Source organism: Capra hircus, chromosome 18, assembly GCF_001704415.2.
Source record: "Capra hircus breed San Clemente chromosome 18, ASM170441v1, whole genome shotgun sequence".
NCBI lineage: Eukaryota > Metazoa > Chordata > Mammalia > Artiodactyla > Bovidae > Capra > Capra hircus.
Window position 1 is genome coordinate 49,483,974 of NC_030825.1, and position 19,923 is coordinate 49,503,896.

Here is a 19,923-nt window from a genome sequence, read left to right on the forward strand (position 1 = left end):
CTTCCCTCGGGGCCCCAGAAAAGAACAGCGAGGCCAGACAGCTAATCGTTAGTTGTTTTTTGTTTTTAATTCATCTCTAATAAGCAACACCATCTGCCCACCCCCACATAGGAAGTGGGACCAAGAGAGGGGGCCTAGCACCCACTTTCAGAGTTGGAGGCAGAGGCCTGGGAGGCCTTGAGGCTTGGATCTCCCCACTGAGTGCATGGAGGGCACAACCCCCAACCCAGGGTAGGTTAGGTTTCATCTACTTGACCAGGGACCCTTGGGAGCAGTAGAGAGCGTGTGGGCCCTGGGGCTCTTGTCCTGGGACAGTTAGCAGTTTGGAGGTACCCGTGGCTCCGTGAGCAGTTAGAGATTAGGGGGGCTGATCCTCGGCCGTAGGGGTGGTTAGAGGCTGTGGGCTGTTAGAGACAGGCTGCCCAAGCCTCTGCCCCCAAGAATGTTAGAGATTTGCTGAGGTCAGGGGTGCTGGGACACCAGTTTTGGGAGGGAATCGTTAATACATTGAAGAAATGTTCTGAGCTCCCCAGAAAAGAGCTGTAAGTTAGAGGAGGGCCAGGGCTGTTTGGGGCTCAGCGGTCCCAAGGCTGGGGGTCCTGCCTGGGAGACGCAGCGGTCACTGGGGTTTCTCTCCCTCAGTGGTCCTGGGCTCCTCCTTGGTGGGAGGTGGTGGAGAATTCCTGGAGGAAGCTGAAGTAGTGGGGTTGGGGGACCGAGATGCCGACTGGGCATCTATGCTTGCATGCTCCTTCCGAACAAGGTCCTCCAGCTCCTTCTGCAGGGGGCAAAGTTCACAGAGGTCAGAGGTCATCATGTGTCATTGGGTCGGAGGACCTGTGGGAGGGGGGTCCAGGGACTGGGCTCGGGGTGAGCTGGGGTGATAGCTCCTCACCTTCCAGCCAAGGAGGTCGGCAAGGGCCAGGCAGCCCTGGTCGCAGTCGCCCAGCCAGGCCACGTCCCTGAAGGCAAGGGAAGAGTCAAAGCTCCCAGGCTTGTCCCAGCACCGGTGGCTCTGCCTCTCCTTTGTCTCCGTGCCTTCCCTCCCACCTGGGCCCTGTCCCTCCCAGGCTCCACCTCACCCCGCTGCAGGCCCGGGCCTCACCTGTAGGCCTTCTTGGAGTCAAAGTCCATGCCTCCTCCGAGGGCCATCATCATCCCGAGGAAAGGGTCAGTCTGTGGGGGAGGGGGAGCTCAGAGCACAGACTCCGGAGCCAGGGGGCCTGGGTTTGAATCCCAGCTCTGTGACTTCACTCAAGTGGCCTGGCCTCTCTGAACCTCAGTTTCCTTCTCTGTAGAGTGGGGGTAATCACCACACCCACTCCTAGGATGATGCTATCAGTGGGTTAATACAGAGAAAATGCTGAGCATAGTGTCTGCCACACAGTATGTTTTTTGCCTGCTGGAGGAAACAGCTGTCCCCGGGAGGGAGCCCCTCCTGGGACAGAGGTCACCTCAGTTTGAAAAGAGAGCTGAGACACGGCACAGTGACCCCTGATGGCACCGCTGCTGGCCCGGGGACCAGCGAGCCCAGACTCTTCAGTCCCAGGAAGCTAAGGTTCCTGTTTTGGCTTAAGTTGCTTTGAGCTGGGGTTCTATCATCCCCTCAAAAGGGTAAATGGGACTTCCTGGCAGGCCAGTGGTTAAGAATCCGCCTGCCAACATAGGGGACATGGGTTCTATTCCTGGTCTGGGAGGATCCCACATGCTGCGGGACGACTAAGCCTGTGTACCCCAACTACTGAGCCCGTACCCTAGAGGCTGTGCTCTGCAACAAGAGAAGCCACCGCAATGCGAAGCCTGCCATGCAATGCAGTTAGAGTAGCCCCTGCTAGCCGCAACTAGAGGGAGCCCAAGAACAGCAACGAAGGCCTACTATAGACAAAAAAGAAGATAAAAAAGGGTGACTGACCCAGAGGCCTGTGGAACCCTGGAGTGGGGGTAGCCTGGAATCTGACCCTGAGGATTCAAGATCCCCAGGTCTGAGCATTGGGCTTCCCCAGAGACCTGTCCCCTGGTTCCCGGGGGGCCTGGGGGAGGTGATGTGGGGCTCGTGTGCGGGGGTGGCGGGGTAGGACGAAGAGGACTCACCTGGCCAGTCTTCTCCTTGTTGATGAGCAGGCGCGGGGTCGACAGGGGCGCCCTGGGGGATGGTGATCTGAGCGGTGAGGGCCTGTGGCGGCTCCCCCAGCCTCCCAGCAGCCCCCCACAGCCCCAGCCCCCAACCTACTTGCCGATGAGGGACGCGAAGGGCTGCACCTGCAGGGAGGTGCCCATGATGATAAGGAGGTCCACCTTCAGGAAGTCCTACAAAGCGGGAGCGGCCAGTGAGGTCAGCTGCCGGCCCCCGCCCCCGACTGCAGGCCCACCCGCAGCTACTTGGGGAAGCCTCCTGCCGCAGGGCAGGACCTAGGCTGCCCCCGCGTGGGCCGAGACGGGGCGGCCGGGACACTTACTGACTGCATGCAGGAGAAGAAACGCGCTGGGAGGTTCTCGCCGAAGAACACGATATCTGAGGGGGAGACAGATGGACAGACAGACATGGGGACAGAAAGAGATGGTGAAAAAGCAAGGGACAGAGACAGGGAGGGGGAGAGAGAACGGGCAGGAGCAGAAGGCAGACCCCAGGGCTGGGGCGGGAGTGTGGACGGGGCAGTGGGGAATAGGCCAGGGGGCTATGGGACGCCCTCTCCCTAGTCAGGGAGAGAGGGTGACCAGGGTCAGGTGGATGGATGGGGAGTGTGGCCTTCTTGGGAAGGGGTTAGCGGGTGTGCAGGGTCCCAGGCCCCAAGGCTCACCAGGCTTCACTACGCTCTGACATTTCTCACACTTGGGAGTCACCTCGGAGAAGATCTTCTCTGGGCGTGGGGAAGGGGAGGAGGAGGAGGAGGTAAGAGGCTCTGGGTTGGGGCTGCAGCCTGCCCACGCCACCCTCTTCATTGTCAATACAAACACATCTCAGTCATGGGAGAGCCTCCTGGGGCGTTTGCCCTGCCCAGGGAGGACCTCTTCCCAGCACCAGTCCACAGGTATTACATGAAAGAACAAATAAGCAGACACTTGTCCCCAAAAGGGGCAACTGGGTTCCACCAACCCCCAGCTTGGGGAATCTGGACTTGGGAGTGAAGTTCTTCCCGTGGGTCTTTTTTTTTTTTTTTTTAATTTATTGATTTTTGGCTGTGCTAGGTCTTCATTGCTACACGGGCTTTCCTCTAGTTTCGGTGAGTGGGGGCTACTTTTTAGTTGTGGCGCATGAGCTTCTCATTGAGGTGGCTTTTCTTGGAGCATGGGTTTTAGGGCGCATGGGCTTCAGTAGTTGAGGCTGCCGGACTCTAGAGCACAGGCTCAATAGTTGTGGTGCACACATGGGGCTTAGTTGCTCCACAGCATGTGGGATCTTCCCAGATCAGAGATCAAACCTACGTCTTCTGCACTGGCAGGTGGATTCTTTATCACTGAGCCACCGGAGAAGCCCTTCCCATGGGCCCTTGAGGGCAGCCCTACTTCCACCACGCGTCAGGTCAGAGAGACCTGGTAGGTGCTAGGTCAGTGGCAGAGAGGGAAGAATTATGCAGATAATCCTGGGATGGGGACAAAACCTTAGGTCCAGGTGCTTCCCACTCTTAGGCTTGGTGACAGACCCCCTCCCCTCAACACACACACCATGCTAGGACAATCCTCCTCATTGCTTATTGATCAAAGCTGTAAAGGCCTCTGTCACTTGCAACCCACAGAATCCTTGCTTGTTCATTCAAATATTCACTCATTCCTTCAACAAATATTTATATAGAGCAATGTGTTAAGGTCTGCCATTTACTTTAAAATATTTCTGCATTGACAGCTCATGATATTTTGTGGGTGATCCTTGTGTTACTGCTGGAAGGGACAGATAATGGGGTAATGTTAATTGTACATGACCCCCAGCTGCTTGCACTTGGGCTATTCAGGAACCCTTGCCCCAAGGGCAGTCAGCTGGCATTTTGTCAGAAGGGCTACACTCCCAAAGCCCTACTATCAGCACTGCAGCTGTCCTTGTCCCACATGGACACCAGAGGCTTTGTGAAATCAGCATAAAGAAGGTCAGAAATGGGTTTGCATGGATGAAATAAGTGGCTTCTTAATTAGCACAATGGATATCAGAACTCAACTCTCACTGGCATTCTAGAAATGTGGATTGACTGGGTTTTTCTTCTTCTTCTCTTTTTGGACACTCTGCCCTCACGTGAACAGGGACAATGACTTTAGCAAGCCCTGGAGTCTCTTCCCTTAGAGACAGCCCCTACCCAAACTTCATACCAGCGTTGTGTGCAGCTTCACATGTCATGGACTCCGCTCACCTGAATCCGGCTAATGGCCTGGCTGAACCCTGTGTCTCTGGGGCAGTGCTGTCCAATATGGTGGTTAGAGCCACATGTGGCTTTTACGTTTTAATTAATACAAGCTGAAGAAAGTTAGAGATTCGGCTCCTTGGTCATTTTAGCCACATTATAAGAGCTCAGTTGCCTCATGAGCAGATGGCTGCTATGTTGGACAGTGAAGATATATATAGAACATGACCCTGACTCCAGAAAGTTCTCTTAGATACTTCTGGTCTTCTTAGAATGTAGTTGTGTTGGCCTGGATGAGGCCTTCATATAAGAAGGGGTCAGAACACCCAAAGGACAAAGGGCTAGGGTTTCATGACCTCATCCAACAGGCTGCATGACCACGTGGAGGCTGGTATACTAACACACGTTGCCGTGTCTGGAGCCTGCATCCATTATACCCTGGCTATGAGATGGGGTTGGGAGCAGAGAACCCCCACTGCCACCTCACATCTTTAGGGGCTGCCATTACCTGCTAAAAAGAGCCGCAGGGACTTCCCTGGGAGTCCAGTGATGGAGACTCCACTCCCAATGCAGGAGGCCTGGGTTCGATTCCTGGTCAGGGAACTAGATCCCACATGCCCCAACTAAAGACCCCACATGCTATAATAAAGATCAAAGATCCTGCATGCCTCGATTGAAACCTGGCACAGCCAAATACATAAACAAATTTTAAAGAGAGAGAGAGAAAGGAAGAGCTGCAGAGCTGCACAGGACAGAGCTGGTGTCTGTGTATGGAGACCCTTTCCCTGGTGCTGAGGGGCAGACAGGGACGGGAAGCCTGCCCTCGGGGGTAACCTCCAGCCCCTCACCTTTCATCCAGCTCAGTGAGTACTCCTGCCGGCAGCCTGAGCTGATGCAGTGGGACGTGTAGAAGGTGCCGTGGGCCTCCACCAGGTCTTCGGGCTCCAGCCCAGCCACTCGCTCCAGGGTGTCTATGTTCTGGAGGGAGACACGGAGGGGAGCGGGTCAGGAGTGAACCACCTTCCCCTCCCAGGGGTCAGAAGACAGAGCAGGGGACTGCAGCTGAGAGAGGCAAGTGGGATAGGCTGAGAAGAGAGGAGGGGAGAGGCAGGGGTGTGTCTAAAACTCTTTGTTTCCCCCTGATGGTGCCTCTGAAAAGTCAGTCATGGATGCTTCAAGGCAGGGGCCCAAATTCAAGTGCCTATGAACCCAGGCCACTGCCACCAACCAGCCCTGGTGTTTTTCTGCAAAATCAGGTCATTTTCCTTTCCTTTTGTGGAAAATTTGTTCTGTTAGAACCAGACTCTCTAGTGGCACCAGCCAAAAATTTGGTGAAATAAATGTACCAATCTTCAGTGTCTCTGCTGTAAACACAACCCTCTCAGATCTGGCATCCTTGTGCAGTACCCAACCTGCACAGCTGTCTGTGGCAGGCTTGGCCAGATATGAACACAAATCAATGAATCAGGAAGTTTTTTTGAGTTTTAATTACAGTTTTCCTATTTAACAGTTGGGTTTCTTACTGTGATCTGCTGCATAGATAGTATATTAAATTCTTTTCAGACAGAATTACTTTCCTTAGTCAACACACAAGGATATTTGTCTCTTTCACATTTGCGCTTTCTCCAGCCATTTTGGAGCAGCTTTTGTTTGCCCACGAGAAATGCCACTGAGGCAGGTGCTTCTGGAGGACCTAGCGGACGTTACAGAGATGGCCAGGAACGTGCGGTCCACAGCTGACCCAATAAGGTTTCCCAGAGACTCTGTGAACCACCATTCCACTTCCAACTGCCCTCTCTGCTTCCAGTCAGCCATCAGTTTACCCCCAAAACATGCAGACAAGAGTCTCTGTTTCCAGACTTTCTGCGGCTTTCCCTTGCCCCAGCCTGGTAGAAATGCTAGTTTTGCCTTTGTTCCTGGACTTAGTTTACCAACTTCCTCACACGCGAGCAAGCAGTGTGTATGCAAATAACAGGGCTTCCCTGGTGCTCGGATGGTAAAGAAGGAGGGAGACCTGGGTTCGATGGCTGGGTGGGGAAGATTCCCCTGGAGAAAGGAATGGCAACCCACTCCAGTATTCTTGCCTGGAGAATCCCATGGACAGAGGAGCCTGGTGGGCTACAGTCCGTGCATGGGATCGCAGAGAGCTGGACATGACTGAGCAACTAACACTACTCACTACTACTCATGCAAATAACTAAATGGCATATCAAAGGACTACCTACGGGCCTCTGTGTTACCTTTTGATGCCCCTTAAGAGAAGTTATCTATTTGGTTGCACCAGGTTGTGGCACGAGGGATCTTTGATCTTCGTTGGTGCATGCAGGGTCTTTGGTTGTGGCATGTAGGATTTTGTTCCCTGACCAGGGATAGAACCTAGGCTCTCTGCACTGGGAGCTTGGAGTCAGCCACTGGACCACCAGGGAAGTCCCTTGATGCCACTTTTGATGGGCACCCACAAATAACAAAAACAAATGCGGCTGGGGAGTTCCCTGGTTGTCCAGTGGTTAGGACTTGGTCCTTTCACTGCCATGGTCTGGGTTCAATCCCTGGTTGGGGAACTAAGATCTTGCAAGCTGTGAGCACAGCCAAAAAGAAAAAAAGAATGTGCCCAGATTTCCTGAGTGTTCTAGTGGTTAAGCGTCTGCTGACGATGCAGGGGACATGAGTTCGATCCCTGGGCTGGGAAGATTCCACATGCCTTGGGGCAACTCAGCCCAAGCATCACAACTACTGAGCCTGTGCTCTAGAGCCCATGCACCACAACTTCTGAAGCCAGCGCATCGAGGAACCTTGGCACCATAATGAAGAGCGCAACTAGAATGCACTCTTCAACTAGCGTGCAACCAACGAAGGGCAGCCCCTGCTCATGGCAACTAGAGAGAGCCCACATGTAGGAACACAGACTCAGTGCAGCCAAAAAGCAACAAATCTTGAAAAAAAAAAAAATCTATCTTAAAAAAAAAAATGATGTGGCTGACCCACATGTACTAGTATGAAGGAATCTCTTCAAGATGTTAGAAGGCCCTGTGTACAAGATGTGGAAAAAGTCAACATATGAATTTTTTTGTTGCTTGCCTAAGTGTGGACCATTTTTAAAGGAAACCCAAGAAGCAGGCAACAGTAGTGGCCCCCGGGGAGGGAAGCTGGGGCTGGGGAATATGGCCCAAGAGGCTCAGTATAAAGGACAAGCAGCAATGACCGCATGGAGACACAGAGCAGCTGGCGTCTGGCCTCAGTGCCAGGCAGGGAACAGGGTGTGGTGAGGAGGTGGGCCACTCAGCTCTAGTCAACTGCTCCCCCCTCCACCCCCTCCTTGAAAGCCACCCAGGGTGCAGCCAGCTCTTCCAGATCTGCAAGAGGAGCCTGAAGTCTGAGTTTTCGTCTGTAATCTCTTTTGATTGTCAAACCTTAGCTCACTTTCGGTTTCAAGACATCATGTCTCTGACTGACATGTTTTTAAAAAGCATGAATTGTGCTTCTCCAGTGGCTCAGTGTTAAAATATTCGTGTGCCGATGCAGATGTGAATTTGATCCCTGGTCTGGAAAGATCCCACATGCCAAGGGACAACTAGGGACAACTGAGCAACTACTGGAGCCCAAACAAAGCCCCTAAAGTCTGTGCTCCACAACAAGAGAAGTCACTGCAACAAGAAGCCCCTGCACGGCAACGAGAGAGCAGCCCCTGCTTGCTGCAACTACAGAAAAGCCTGTGCAGCAAGAAGACCCAGCACAGTCAAAAACAAATAGGCTCCTCCCCTATAAATGGGAGGGTTTTTTTAATTAATAAAAAGCATGAAGCTGCTGTGTGGCTGGGTATAAGGAAGGGTCTTCTAGATAAGGGCTTAAGGAAAAGAAAGCTGAGTATAAATCCAATGTATAATGTGAATGCCACAGATATAGATTCAAAAGAGTGGAGATCACAGTGACTTGACTGAAGGAGACAACTGTTCTTCTGTTTGAATGGATCCTTGTGTCTTGAGATAAAAATAGCATCTCTTCAAAAGTGCTACATCGTTACAATTCAGGAAGACCTGAAGACAGCTTGTTGCAGAAAACTGGGTCAATGTCTCAAAAAGGGGCTGAGGTTGAAGAAGAGGGTGAGGAGGAGTTGAAAAACAGAATGGTTTCATGAAACATGAGAGTGGAAAAAATGTTTCCACCTGTGTGTAATGTACTGCGCCAGTGTGAATATATATGCAGACTTCAGTCTGTGTGTGAAGTATTCTAAGTAAGGGGAAATGCCACCGCATTTCACACTGACCCCAGAACATATTCATGTTGGCTTTCATGTAAAAATACTCTGTAGCTGCTGTGCTTTCATGGTTTGGGGCAGGGGAGGGGAGTGCCTCATATGGAGCTGGGGAGTCAGCCCTCTGAGCATCTGGGATGAACCACGTGGTCCTGGCCCTGGGTTTCTCATGCTGGGACCCCTGTGATCTCCTGGTCTCTCTTGCTCTCCAGCTCGAGTCCAGAAGCCTTAGTGTCTGGCTGTCTATCTGCCTACAGCTCCATGTGACTGTCTAATGGGCATCTCAACCTCCATGTGCCTTCAACCAAACTCCTCCTCTGCCCCCAAGGCCTGCACATCCCACTCTCTCAGTAAAAGACAGCAGGTGCTCAGGCTGAGAGATGTCCAGCCATCCCTGGCTCTTCTGCTTCTCTCAAGAACTGTTCATTCAATCCAACAGCAAGTCCTGTTAGTTCCACCTTCAAAACGGGTTCACAAGTCACCCACTTCTCCCCTTGGACAGCCCCCTCCCTGGCCCAGCCTCCATCCTCTCCTGCTTGGACCATCACTGCAGCCCCCTTCCTGGCCTCTGTGACCACCCCTACCCCCATTGCTCCCTCCCGCAGTCTGCCCTCCACATGCAGCCAGAGGGACCCTGTGAACACCTGGGGCAGGTCACGTCTTGGCCCTGTCCAGAGCACTCCTGTGGTTCCATCTCCCACTAGGCAAAGGACAAAGCCCTCCCGGTGGGCCCCAAATGCCCACATGGTCCACCTGTCACCTCCCTGACCTCATCTCTTCTGTGCTTTCCTACTGCTGTCCTCGCTCACTCAGATCCAGCTATTTGAACATGCCAAGTGCAGCCTCACCTCAGGGCCTCTGCACTGGCTGTTCCCTTTGCTCCTCTCCCTGAGATGATCCCATGGCTCCCTCCCTCCCCTCCTACAGGTCTTTGTTTAAATGTCCCTTTTTTCTGTGAGGCCTTCCCTGACTTATTGTTCACAACAGCACCCTTCTCCCCACTCACACACAGAACTTCTGATTCTCCTTTTCTGCTCAGGGCAGTGCTCCATAGACATCTCAGCATTAATATTAACATTAAGCATTAACATCTCAGACTAGATACTCGACTCATCCTTCTCGTCCACTGTCCCTCCCCACCCTAGTGTCAGCTCCAGGAGGGCAGGGATGTCTGCTCCTTCTGTCTACTGCCTGTATGGCCTGGCACTTATTGGCACTCAGTAAACACCGGGACAGAAGCTGCCGAACAGGACTGACAGCAGGGCCATGGTGAAGATTTCATGAAATCACACACAGAAGGTGCTTGGCTTCAGGTGAGCTGTTTGTATCATGTCTGAGTGCATTCCATGGGTAAAAGGTCAAGTCTATCCTGACCTGGGGCTCCCCCGCAACCCCTACCAGCCCTAGGTGGGAGTACCTGCCCCCTTCGGAGAATTCTGGACCTGAACAAAAAGACTTCATCCTCCCCCTGGTGGCAGATTCTGAGGCTGCAGGGTCCATATTGCCAGGCCAGGAAGGAAATAACAGAACACCTATTTCTACCCATGGGTTCTCTATTTTATAAATTTGGGTTCTGAGATGTGAATTAGAGCAGACATGGTATCACTGCTCTAGTAGATCATGTAATTCAACACGTATTTATAAAACACAAGTAGAGACACACTTTTCACTATCGGCTGTGCGAGACCCCAAAGTCTCACCAACTAGGAAGTCAAGAATGTGAGCCGTCCTTACCTGGGGACCTCTCAGTGAGGCCCTCAGCTAAGTGCCTGACATACATAAGCCGTGGCCCCATGGCCCACACAAGGCCTTTGTGTAAATTATAAGAAGGTGCCCCTTTCTTAAGACTCTATAGCCACCAACTGGAAAATTGTCAGGGTGCAGTGACCGTGTTGGGCTTCCCTGATGGCTCAGATGGTAAAGAATCTGCCTGCAACGTGGGAGACCTGGCTTCAATCCCTGGATGGGGAAGATCCCCTGGAGAAGGAAATGGCAACCCACTCCAGTATTCTTGCCTGAGAAATCCCATGGACAGAGGAGCCTGGTGGGCTACAGTCCATGGGGTCACAAAGAGTCAGACACGACTGAGTGACTAACACTTTTACGCTTCAGTGATCATGCTAGACCAAGTCACTTCAGATCATCTGATGGAAAATCCAGAAAACTATGGTGCCAAAGGTGTCTGCTCAGAGAAGGGGTCCTTTCTCAGTACTCATGGGGTGGCCCTGGTCACTGCCACGTTACCACAGGCCTGAGAGGGTGAAGTGGTTCTGGCCTCTGCTTTTTTTTTTTCCCTCCATCCTGTGTGGCATGTGGAATCCTTGTTCCCTGAACAGGGATCAAACCTGTGCCCCTGCATTGGAAGCAGCATGGAGTCGTAACCACTGGATTGCCAGGGAAGTCCCTGGCGTCTGTCTCATAGAAAGGGAAACTAAGGCTGAGAGAGGCGACGTGACTGACTGCAAGTCACACAACAGAGAGGCTGTGGCCTGAGCTCTTGACCCCTCCTGCCCGCCCGCTTCCTCCCAGGATGCCCGAGGTCCTACTACCTGTGTATAGCAGCGCAGGAGCAGTCCTTTTTCCTTCAGCAGGCGGATGAAGTAGTGGCAGATGGTGGGCTGGAGGGAAGCAAGCACGGCAATGCTGAATGCAGACCGCCCTGTGCCAGGAACTGTTCCAGACCTGTTTCTCCTCATGGAATCTTCACACCATGAGGCACAGACCTTCATTATCCCCGTTTCACTGGTAGGGAACTGAGGCTCAGGGAGGGTGACTGGCTGGCCAAAGTCACACAAACTGTGGAGTCGGGGTTAGCACAGAAGCAGCCTGGCTCCAGAGTCTGGGCTCTTACATGTATCATTAGCTCATTTAAGCCTCACAGCATTTCTTTTCATGGACTATTATCTGCTCCATTTTGCAGATGGGAAAACTGAGGTCCAAGGACATAAGAGCAGGAAATGAGTGAACAGGACTTGGACTCGGGTAGTCTGGGCCCAAAGCCCACACTGTTTTGCTTTGTTTTTTACTATGCTTCAAGGCTTGCAGGATCTCAGTTTCCTCACCAGGGACTGAACCTGGGCCATGGCAGTGAAAACCCAGAATCCTAATGATTAGGCCACCAGGGCCCATGTATTTAATAGCTGTAGGATATTTGTCTAAAGGGCCCTGAAGGGATCCTTCCCATGCCTGCTGGCCCCCAATTTTTCCTGTCCCCACTTCCACAAAAAAGAGCTCACCTTGAACTGCCCAGGATAGAGTTCCTTGGCGAGAGCAAAGAAGGGCTCTGGATGCTTCTGTGGGAGAGAGAGCCGGAGGGCAAGTGGGCACCCAGATGCCCCTGGTGAGATGTGAGCAGGAGCCAGGAGGCCCCGTCCACCCCTCATTACTACAGACCTTCCTCCCTGTGTGACACGCACCTTGAAGTAGCTGATTTCAAAGATGGCCTCCGGGTAGGGAAGACGGTATTTCTCCAGGTTGGCGTAGAGGCCCGTGTTTGGGGATCGAAAGTCAGGGATGCCCGCAGCTGGGGGAGGAGGGGTAATCAATAAGGGACTCTGGCCCCTTTTCTTTCACACCCCCCAACACAGCTCCTCCCCAGGCCCTCGCAGGGGCGCCCCAACCAGGAAGTGGCTTTTGGGGGAGGGGAGCACTTACAAGTGGAGATTCCAGCTCCCACCAAGCAGATGACCCTGCGACCTGGAGGAGGAGAGTTTAGGCAGCGTGTGCGTTTCTCTTGTTCAAAACTTACATTTGTTTATCGTTGTTTTGAACATCAAACATTCCTCCAAAATATGAACCATTTGCCTTAAGAGAGTTGTCTTTGCCATAAATTAAGTACTGAGCTGATGTTTACAATTGATTTTTGACAACTTAAAAAATTTATTAGTGGCACTGCTGTCTAATAATCAGATATATTATCAGAGACTGAATGTAATGATTAAGAAAGTAAAGTTTAAAAAAAAAAGAACAATGTTTCCCCTTCGCATTCTTACCTTTAAGTAATTTCACCTATCACAGTCCCTGAAGCCATTTACTCTGTGCCAGGCCCTGCGGCGAGCACTCTAGATGCCTGAATGGCTCTCCCAGCCATTTCAAGGTGGGTGGTGTTAACATTCCCATTTTACAGATGAGGAAACCGAGGCTTAGACAGGGGAAGGGGTCATACAGTTGACTGAGGAAAGAGCCAACATGAGGTCAAAGAATCCATTGGTTAAGATTATACCAGTTTAGTAAGATTCATGAAAAGGCCACTTGGAGAGAAAGTTCTCCTCCTAGCTAGATCTAGACAAACATAGGAGATCTTCGTGAGAGGTAGATCTTAGGGAGAAGGCCAGGAGGGTGTGTTCCCCCGGAAGTGCTGCAGGTTATTGTGAAAAAAAATCTCTGGCCACCTCTTTATCTTCTGGACACAATATTGTACAGCCATCTATTTCCAACATATGATACACATTCCTCCATCCTATTCCTTCCCTCTATAATCAAATGCATGTTAGCCACCAGAAGTAATTAATTTTCAGGTGAGGATCCAAGTTGGGCCATTCTCAGCTCACACCCAATGAGCAGCAGAGTGGATAAGGGCTTCCAATCCCTGCTTTCCTGTGCACCAGCAGAGTTGTGGAGGGGGTGGGGCAGGGGTGGGTCTTAGTTCAGATCACCACACTGGGCTTTAGCTTCCTGCTCTGTAAAATGGGCACAATCACTGTACTGGCCTCGTGGGGGCTGTTGAGAGAAGGAATTCTCTCCTGTGAAGCTGAGATCAATGCCTAGCACTAATGATTCTTCGAGACACTAGTACTCAACTTCTTCAGACTCGTGATTCGTATCCCTATAAGCACTTTGTTCCCCCAATGTCACCAGCTTTTGGAAAAGATGGGAAAATGTGGGAGGGGAGAGGTGGAATCATTTCACAAGCATGTACGGCTGTGCAGAAATAGCCTGACTGCCTCTCTGGTGGCTGGCTGGCAGCCCTGCCACGCAGCAACCTTGGCATCTGTCAGTAGGCTGATGGACGCACACGAGTGTGAGGGCCTCTGGGGTGTCAGGATGCCATCGGACCAGGCCTGGCAGACCCAGTGGACCCAGTGGAAGGGAGTGAGTGTGTACTCTCGCCAGCTGTGTAACCTGCCCCAGGTTACAACCTCTCTGTGTCTCAGTTTCCCCTTCTGCTCAGCTGACTTCTCACAGGTCTCCTGTGAAGACCATATGAGGGGACGCCTCCCAAGTGCACAGCCCAGTGCCTGGCAAAAGGTGAGAGCCCAATTCATTGTCATTATTTATTACTATCCCCTCACAGGCACCATCAATTATTCTAAAACCCAGGTGCAGGAGGACGGGTGGAATGAAAGCTTTATAGCCACTGCCTGTATTCTCTTTGGGGCCCACCCAAGCCAGAAGATGGGGCTTCCTGAATAGCTCCGTGGTAAAGAATCTACCTGCCAACGTGGGCGATGAGGGTTTGATCCCTGGGTCAGGAAGATCCCCCGGAGAAGGAAAGGGCAACTGACTCCAATATTCTTGCCTGGGAAATCCTATGGACAGAGGAGCCTGGCGGGCTACAATCTGTGGCATTGCAAAAGAGTCAGACATAATTTGACTAAATGACAACAACAAAGGCAGGAGATGGATGAAGGCCATCAGGGTGAGGACCCCCAGGAGAGGGGGGCTCAGTGTCCGGCCTGGCTGCCTGTGGAGAGATGGCAGCAGCTAGAGGACAGGGAAACTGCAAGAGACGTCCTCAACAAAAGGCTGTTCAGGACCCTCAAAGGGTCGATTGTTCTAGTCAAGGACTGCTTAGGGCTCGGTTTCTCAGACTCTGGTGACCTCAACTCGAGGCAAGAAATATAAATTACCCAGTGACCTGGTAAAAAGATCTCTACACCACACCTGGAACAAGCCTCTTATAAGAATCGTCACAGGGCACACTTAGGCAACACTTGCTCAGTTTCAGGCATTTACACCTATGAATTTATGTAATCCTTCTTTATAATCCTGGGGCTTCCCTGGTGGCTCAGACGGTAAAGAGTCTGCCTGCAATGCAGGAGACGAGGGTTTGATCCCTGGCTCAGGAAGATCCCCTGGAGAAGGGCATGGCAACCCACTCCAGTATTCTTGCCCGGAGAATCTCATGGCCAGAGGAGCCTGGCAGGCTACAGTCCATGTGGTCCCAAAGAGAAGGGAGGAAGCCATGGGGATCCCTGGGGGAAGAGTCTATTCCATAATCTTATAAGGTAACTACTATTATCATCTTCACTCTAATAAGCAAGCCTGATCAATAGAGACATGGTGATTGGTTCGGCGAGTAGGACTGTGACCCAAGCTGGGCCAACAGGAGCCAATCTCTGCTCTTGTGCTTGAACCACTGGGAGAAAGATGCTGTTTTTCAGTGGGAGCTGCTAGGCTGGTGGAACTTGTTTTCACAGCTTCCAGGAGCTCCCAATACAGAGAAGAGCCAAGAAAGGGCTCAGCATAGAAGTTGCTGAATCCAGCCACACTTCAGGATCAACAGTTACAGGATCAACACACTCCCTTTTTGGCACCAGACAGTTTGAGTTGGGTTTCTTGCGACTTGCAGATGTAAGCTGTGAATGGTTTGGGGCTGAGAAGTCATGAGAAGAAGCGGCAGGGTCACGCAGGAAGGGACCCGGGGCGGGGAACTCACAGCGCTCGCTCTGCATGTAGCGGCTCACTCCTTCCAGGGTTAGTTCGTCTAGGAGTCGCTCCTTCTGGGTGCCCAGGCCCAGAGTCTGGGAGAAGAAATTCCGCAGGAAGTCCACTGCCCAAAGAGAAGAGAGACAGCGGTTGGGTGGGTGTTTGTTCAAGGGGACACAGAGGCCCTGAGTGCCCCTGCCCAGCCCTGGGGTCTCCTGTCTTCCCACGACTAAAGGTTGGATGCCTGGCCAGGCCAGGGATCCTGAAACGCTGCATCTGTTCTTACACACTTTGCATGTCACCCCCAGTGGAGGTGAACACCCAGATCCCTGCCTTAAACTGCCCTCCAGCACCCCCCAGAACCATGCTCCCAAGGCAGATACTCACTCTCTGCTTCTCCGCCAGCGGCTCCTTCCTCAGTGTCTGATTCTGAATCCTGGAAGGGGTGGAGGTGGGGTGACGAGGCCCCAGAAGTGGGGTTAGGGAGGGGAAGAGGGGATGACACCAGGGTTCCGGGGAAAGGCTGCGGCTGGGAGGTGGGCCCGAGGGAGTGAAGGGCAGCGGGGAGCGTGCTGGGGGCGCGTGTGGGCTGTGGGACAGGCCGCCTGTGTTGGAAACCCAACTCTGCAACTCGAGAGGAGTGCGGCCTCCTGTGGGTGACTGCGTTTTTCCTGAGACTCCGCGCTCCTCCTCTCACAAGTGGAGCTGGAGGACTGAGGAAAGCCACCTGGAGGGCTGTGAGAAGTGAGTTCCTATGTGAGGCTCTCAGAACAGCCCTGGTTGGGGGCAGCGGTGGTGGTGAGTGCTCAGGAAGTGCTTGTTACTGCTCTCATCACCTTCCATTGTCCACGTCCTCACCTCATATCCCCTCCAGTCCCCTGCCCTGCCCAGCCACCCCGCAGCCCGCATCACCTACGTCAATAATGCTGGTAGAAACGCCTCGGTCCTCACCCTGCGCCATCAGCCCTCTGGCTTAAAGCCTCCCCATTCCACCTTTCCAACCCTTCTGTCTCCTTTATCAACTCCTCTCCTCAGCCAGGCGCCCAAATCGCGGGTCTGGGACTCTGTCCCAGGCCCTCCCTCCCGTCTCTGTCCGCCTTCCCTGGGCCAGCTCCCCCATGCACGCCAGTGGTCTCAGCCTAGTTTCTGAGGATGCCACCTTTCTGTCTCCAGATCCAGGGTTTCTGCAGCCCCCCAATGCCTCCCCCTAAGTGTGACCCCAGACCCCTCACTCTCACGGTGTCCCAGACTGGCCTCAGTATCTCTTCCAAACCTGTTCCTCCTGGGGCCCTAACTCATTGTGGCTTCTGTCCCCGTGTTTGCCAGATGTCTCCTGCCTCCCTCACCTGCCCTCCTGCCATAGCATGTCCCCTCCCTGGGGCTCCACGTGGGCCAGCCTGTCCCTCCAGGGTCCCTGCCCCGGCCTCCGCCCTAGCTCCCAGTCTCAGTCTCCATCTCTGATCGACTCTCTTCCTCTCTCTGTGTTGACCTGCCTGGGTCCACCCTTTGCCCTCCACATCAAAGGCCTTTCTCTTTGGCTTCCCCAGTTTAATCATCTGATCACAAACATCTGTGGTGTTTACCATGCTGCCCGCTCCAAGAAGTCTGGGATTTTTCACGGTCACCACTGGGTAAAAATGTTTGAAGTCCCTCAGTCGTGCCTGATTCTTTGCAACCCCATGGACTGTAGCCCGCCAGGCTCCTCTGTCCATAGGATTCTCCAGGCAAGAATATTGGAGTGGGTTGCCATGCCCTTCTCCAGGGTATCTTCCCAACCCAGGTCTCCCACATTGCAGGCAGATTCTTTACTGTCTGAGCCACCAGGAAAGCCAGGTTTCCTTGCTTTAAGATTATATCTATAAGCTTTACAAAACTCTGACCATTAAGCAACGTATAACTTGAAGGTGCTTGCCTCCTGAGTCCTTCACCCACAGCCCCGCCTCCCCCACCCCATCCTCCCCTACAAGATAGCCACGATTAACAGTACAATGGTAATTACTCCAGATTTCTTTCTCTGAATTGGCGATGGACAGGGAAGCCTGGCATGCTGCAGTCCATGGAGTCGCAAAGAGCTGGACATGACTGAGCGACTGAACTGAACTGAAAACTCATTATTTCCCCAGAAATGGGTCACCCCACAGTACAATGCTGCGCCTCGCATTTTCCACCAAACAATATATCATGGACCCGCCAGCTACAGAGTGTTGCATTGTACGGTTCATAGTTCATTTAACCCATCAACTGACAGTCGTTTGGGCTGTTTCCAGTTTGGCTGTATTGCACAATGCTGCAATTTACACCCTCGGATCTCTCTCTTTGGGACTGAGGGTCCCTTTTCCACATGAAACCTTTTTCTCTGACAGTGGCCAGGCTTCGGGAACTAGGCGAGGGAGAAGCCTGGCCTGACAGGGAGCTCTTGTCCCCTTGGTGTGGCTCGGCCGTGCATCTGTGGGGCGCTCTCGTCACAGCTTCTGCTCTGCCCTACATGTGAACGGCGACCTCGTGTCTGTGGGTGGGCTGGCACGCTTTCAGGCTGCAGACAGTGAAGCTCTGTGGAAGGAGGCGAGGGCCCTGCCCAGCACGTGGGAGCAACTTGGTCTCAGGGGGAAGCTGAAGGTGATGGTGGAGCCTCTGTGACCCCTGCTTCCAGTGAAGTGTCTGGGAGGCAATATGTCAAGGCGCCGAGGGTTGCAAACCTGTCCCTGCTCTTCTAGCCAATGGACAGAGGACAAGTTGTTAAAGAACTCAGTTTCCAATTCCTTGGCTATAAAATAACCACAGCAGACCTGTATTCCTCCCCTCCACCGCTGCCCCCGGGATGCTAGGATGCCCATCAAATACAAAGCAGAGTACCCAGTTGGCTTAAATACTCAGTAAATGCTAACCATCAAGGTAATCAGCCACCTGAATCCTGAACACATGACACTCTTTCATGCCCCCCAGGATACCCTCTGCCTGGGACACCACTTCTCACCTTATCTAAGAAAATCCTAAGTTACTCTCCACTGACTACCATGTGCTGTATCTCAGTCTTACTCTGAGATCAGCCTGTGGACTCTTGCCGGGAAGGGATTGGCCGGAATCTGTGTGATCTCACACGGTTTACTCTGCGCTCCCAGAGTGCCCTGCGCTACTTTCATGATCACCAGTAGAGTCAGTGTCGAGTCACACGTCTGTGAGATCTGTGAATTCAGGAGCCAAATCTCTTCCTTGCCCACTGGGAACAAGGTTCAGGAGGGAAGGCGGGTAGGAGGGGTGTGCAGGGAGAAAGGAAAGTTTGCAAGGGCAGGCCTAGGCTTGAGGCCGCACACCCTTCTCTGACAGGCCCCAGAATCCACCATTCCCCCAGGAGCTGAACCACAAGGCGAGGCAGGGTGAGGAGCTGGGGCAGTGAGCTGAGGGCCCTGGGGTATCTGACTCCCCTCTGCCACCTCCCCCCGGTGTGGGGTGTGGGAAGTCCATCTCTCTCCTTCCCTCCACCCTTGTCCCCATCTCACCTGAGCCTCCTGCACCTTCCCTGCCTGGGTCTCCTCAGGGTCAGAGGCTGGGGGAGGAGGGGGAGCAGACGTGGTTACAGTGAAGGGATTGGTTAAGGGGGAATGAAGGGCTTCCAAGTGGGGGTGCAGAGAGGGTCAACAAGACCTCCAACCTAGTTATACGGGGTGGGGGTATCAAAAGGGAGTAGATGGAGGGAGGGAAAGGAAGAAAAGCAGATCTTATTAGAGTGGAGAGTGTTGGGAGGAGAGGTGGTTGGTGAAGGACAAAGAGGCTGGGACATGGAGGCTTAGGAAAGCGAAAAGAAAGTAAAGCATACAAGGGCATGAAGGAAGACTTAGGAGGAGTCAGGAAGGACACAGTAGTGTGTGTGTGTGCTGGGAGGGTTAGGTTTACAAGCAGAATAAAATGTAGAAAGAAAGAGAAGATAAGGGATACTGGGCCTGGAGGCAAGTTTGCAAGAAGAGGTGGTGGGGGCGGAACGGAAGGGCGAGATGGTAGGTTTAGAAGAGGAAGGAAGAGATAGGAGGGGACACCAGGGGTCCCCAGCACCCTACAGTTCCCACTAACAACCAGGTACCCTTAGCAACCCGGACAGCGGTATTCTAAGTCCCTAGTAACAAGGGTCCTTAGCAACTAAGGTGCGAGACACACGCTATCATTAGTCACTTAGGGGACGTGGCAAACGGACCCTTAAAACCTCGCGACCCAGAAACCCACCAATCTATCCAGCAATATGTATCACAACGGCTCCCTGAACCTCATTCTCCTCCATGCAGCCCCCATCTCCTGCCCCACCACTCCCGCCCTCGGGCCCCGGGGCCTGCAGCCCTCAGCCAGGCCCCGGCGCGGCCCGACCCTCCCACCAGGGCCCCCGACTCACGATCCGGATCGGCCATGGGCGCGGGGCGGGGGCCCTCGGGACTGTCACCGACTGCTCTATCCCGTGACGGCACCGGAAACAGGAGGGGGCCGAGATAGGTCAAAGAACTACAACTCCCAGGAGGCATAGAAAAACGTCCGGAGCTTGCCCCTGTGGGGTAAGAGGAGACAAGCGAGAGCCGGACTACGAATCCCAGAGTGCCTCGCGTCCGCAGCCATGTTGGTAAAGGGCGCGCGGAATGAGTGGGAAAGGGTAGAGAGTCGCAGTCCATCTGAATACTCTGATTGGTCACGGTGTAGTATGAGGGCGGGGCGCTT

General features: G+C 53.1%; 1 protein-coding gene across 2 annotated transcripts; it reads right to left on the reverse strand.

Annotated features, from left to right (window-relative positions):
- On the reverse strand, positions 43 to 19,733 carry SIRT2 (sirtuin 2). Of its 2 annotated transcripts, XM_018062368.1 has the most exons (16): positions 19,607 to 19,733; positions 18,726 to 18,772; positions 15,616 to 15,664; positions 15,239 to 15,352; positions 12,235 to 12,276; positions 11,997 to 12,103; positions 11,817 to 11,873; positions 11,130 to 11,198; positions 5,177 to 5,306; positions 2,799 to 2,858; positions 2,457 to 2,512; positions 2,231 to 2,307; positions 2,092 to 2,143; positions 1,106 to 1,176; positions 896 to 962; positions 43 to 778 (listed from the first exon to the last, which is right to left on the reverse strand). In XM_018062368.1, the coding sequence occupies exons 1-16, from the start codon at positions 19,731 to 19,733 to the stop codon at positions 620 to 622; spliced, it is 1,284 nt and encodes a 427-aa protein (XP_017917857.1). In that variant the 3' UTR covers positions 43 to 619. The 2 variants fall into 2 exon arrangements, with proteins under 2 accessions (XP_017917857.1, XP_017917858.1); XM_018062369.1 differs by lacking the exon at positions 18,726 to 18,772 and having other exon boundaries at positions 252 to 778; positions 19,607 to 19,707.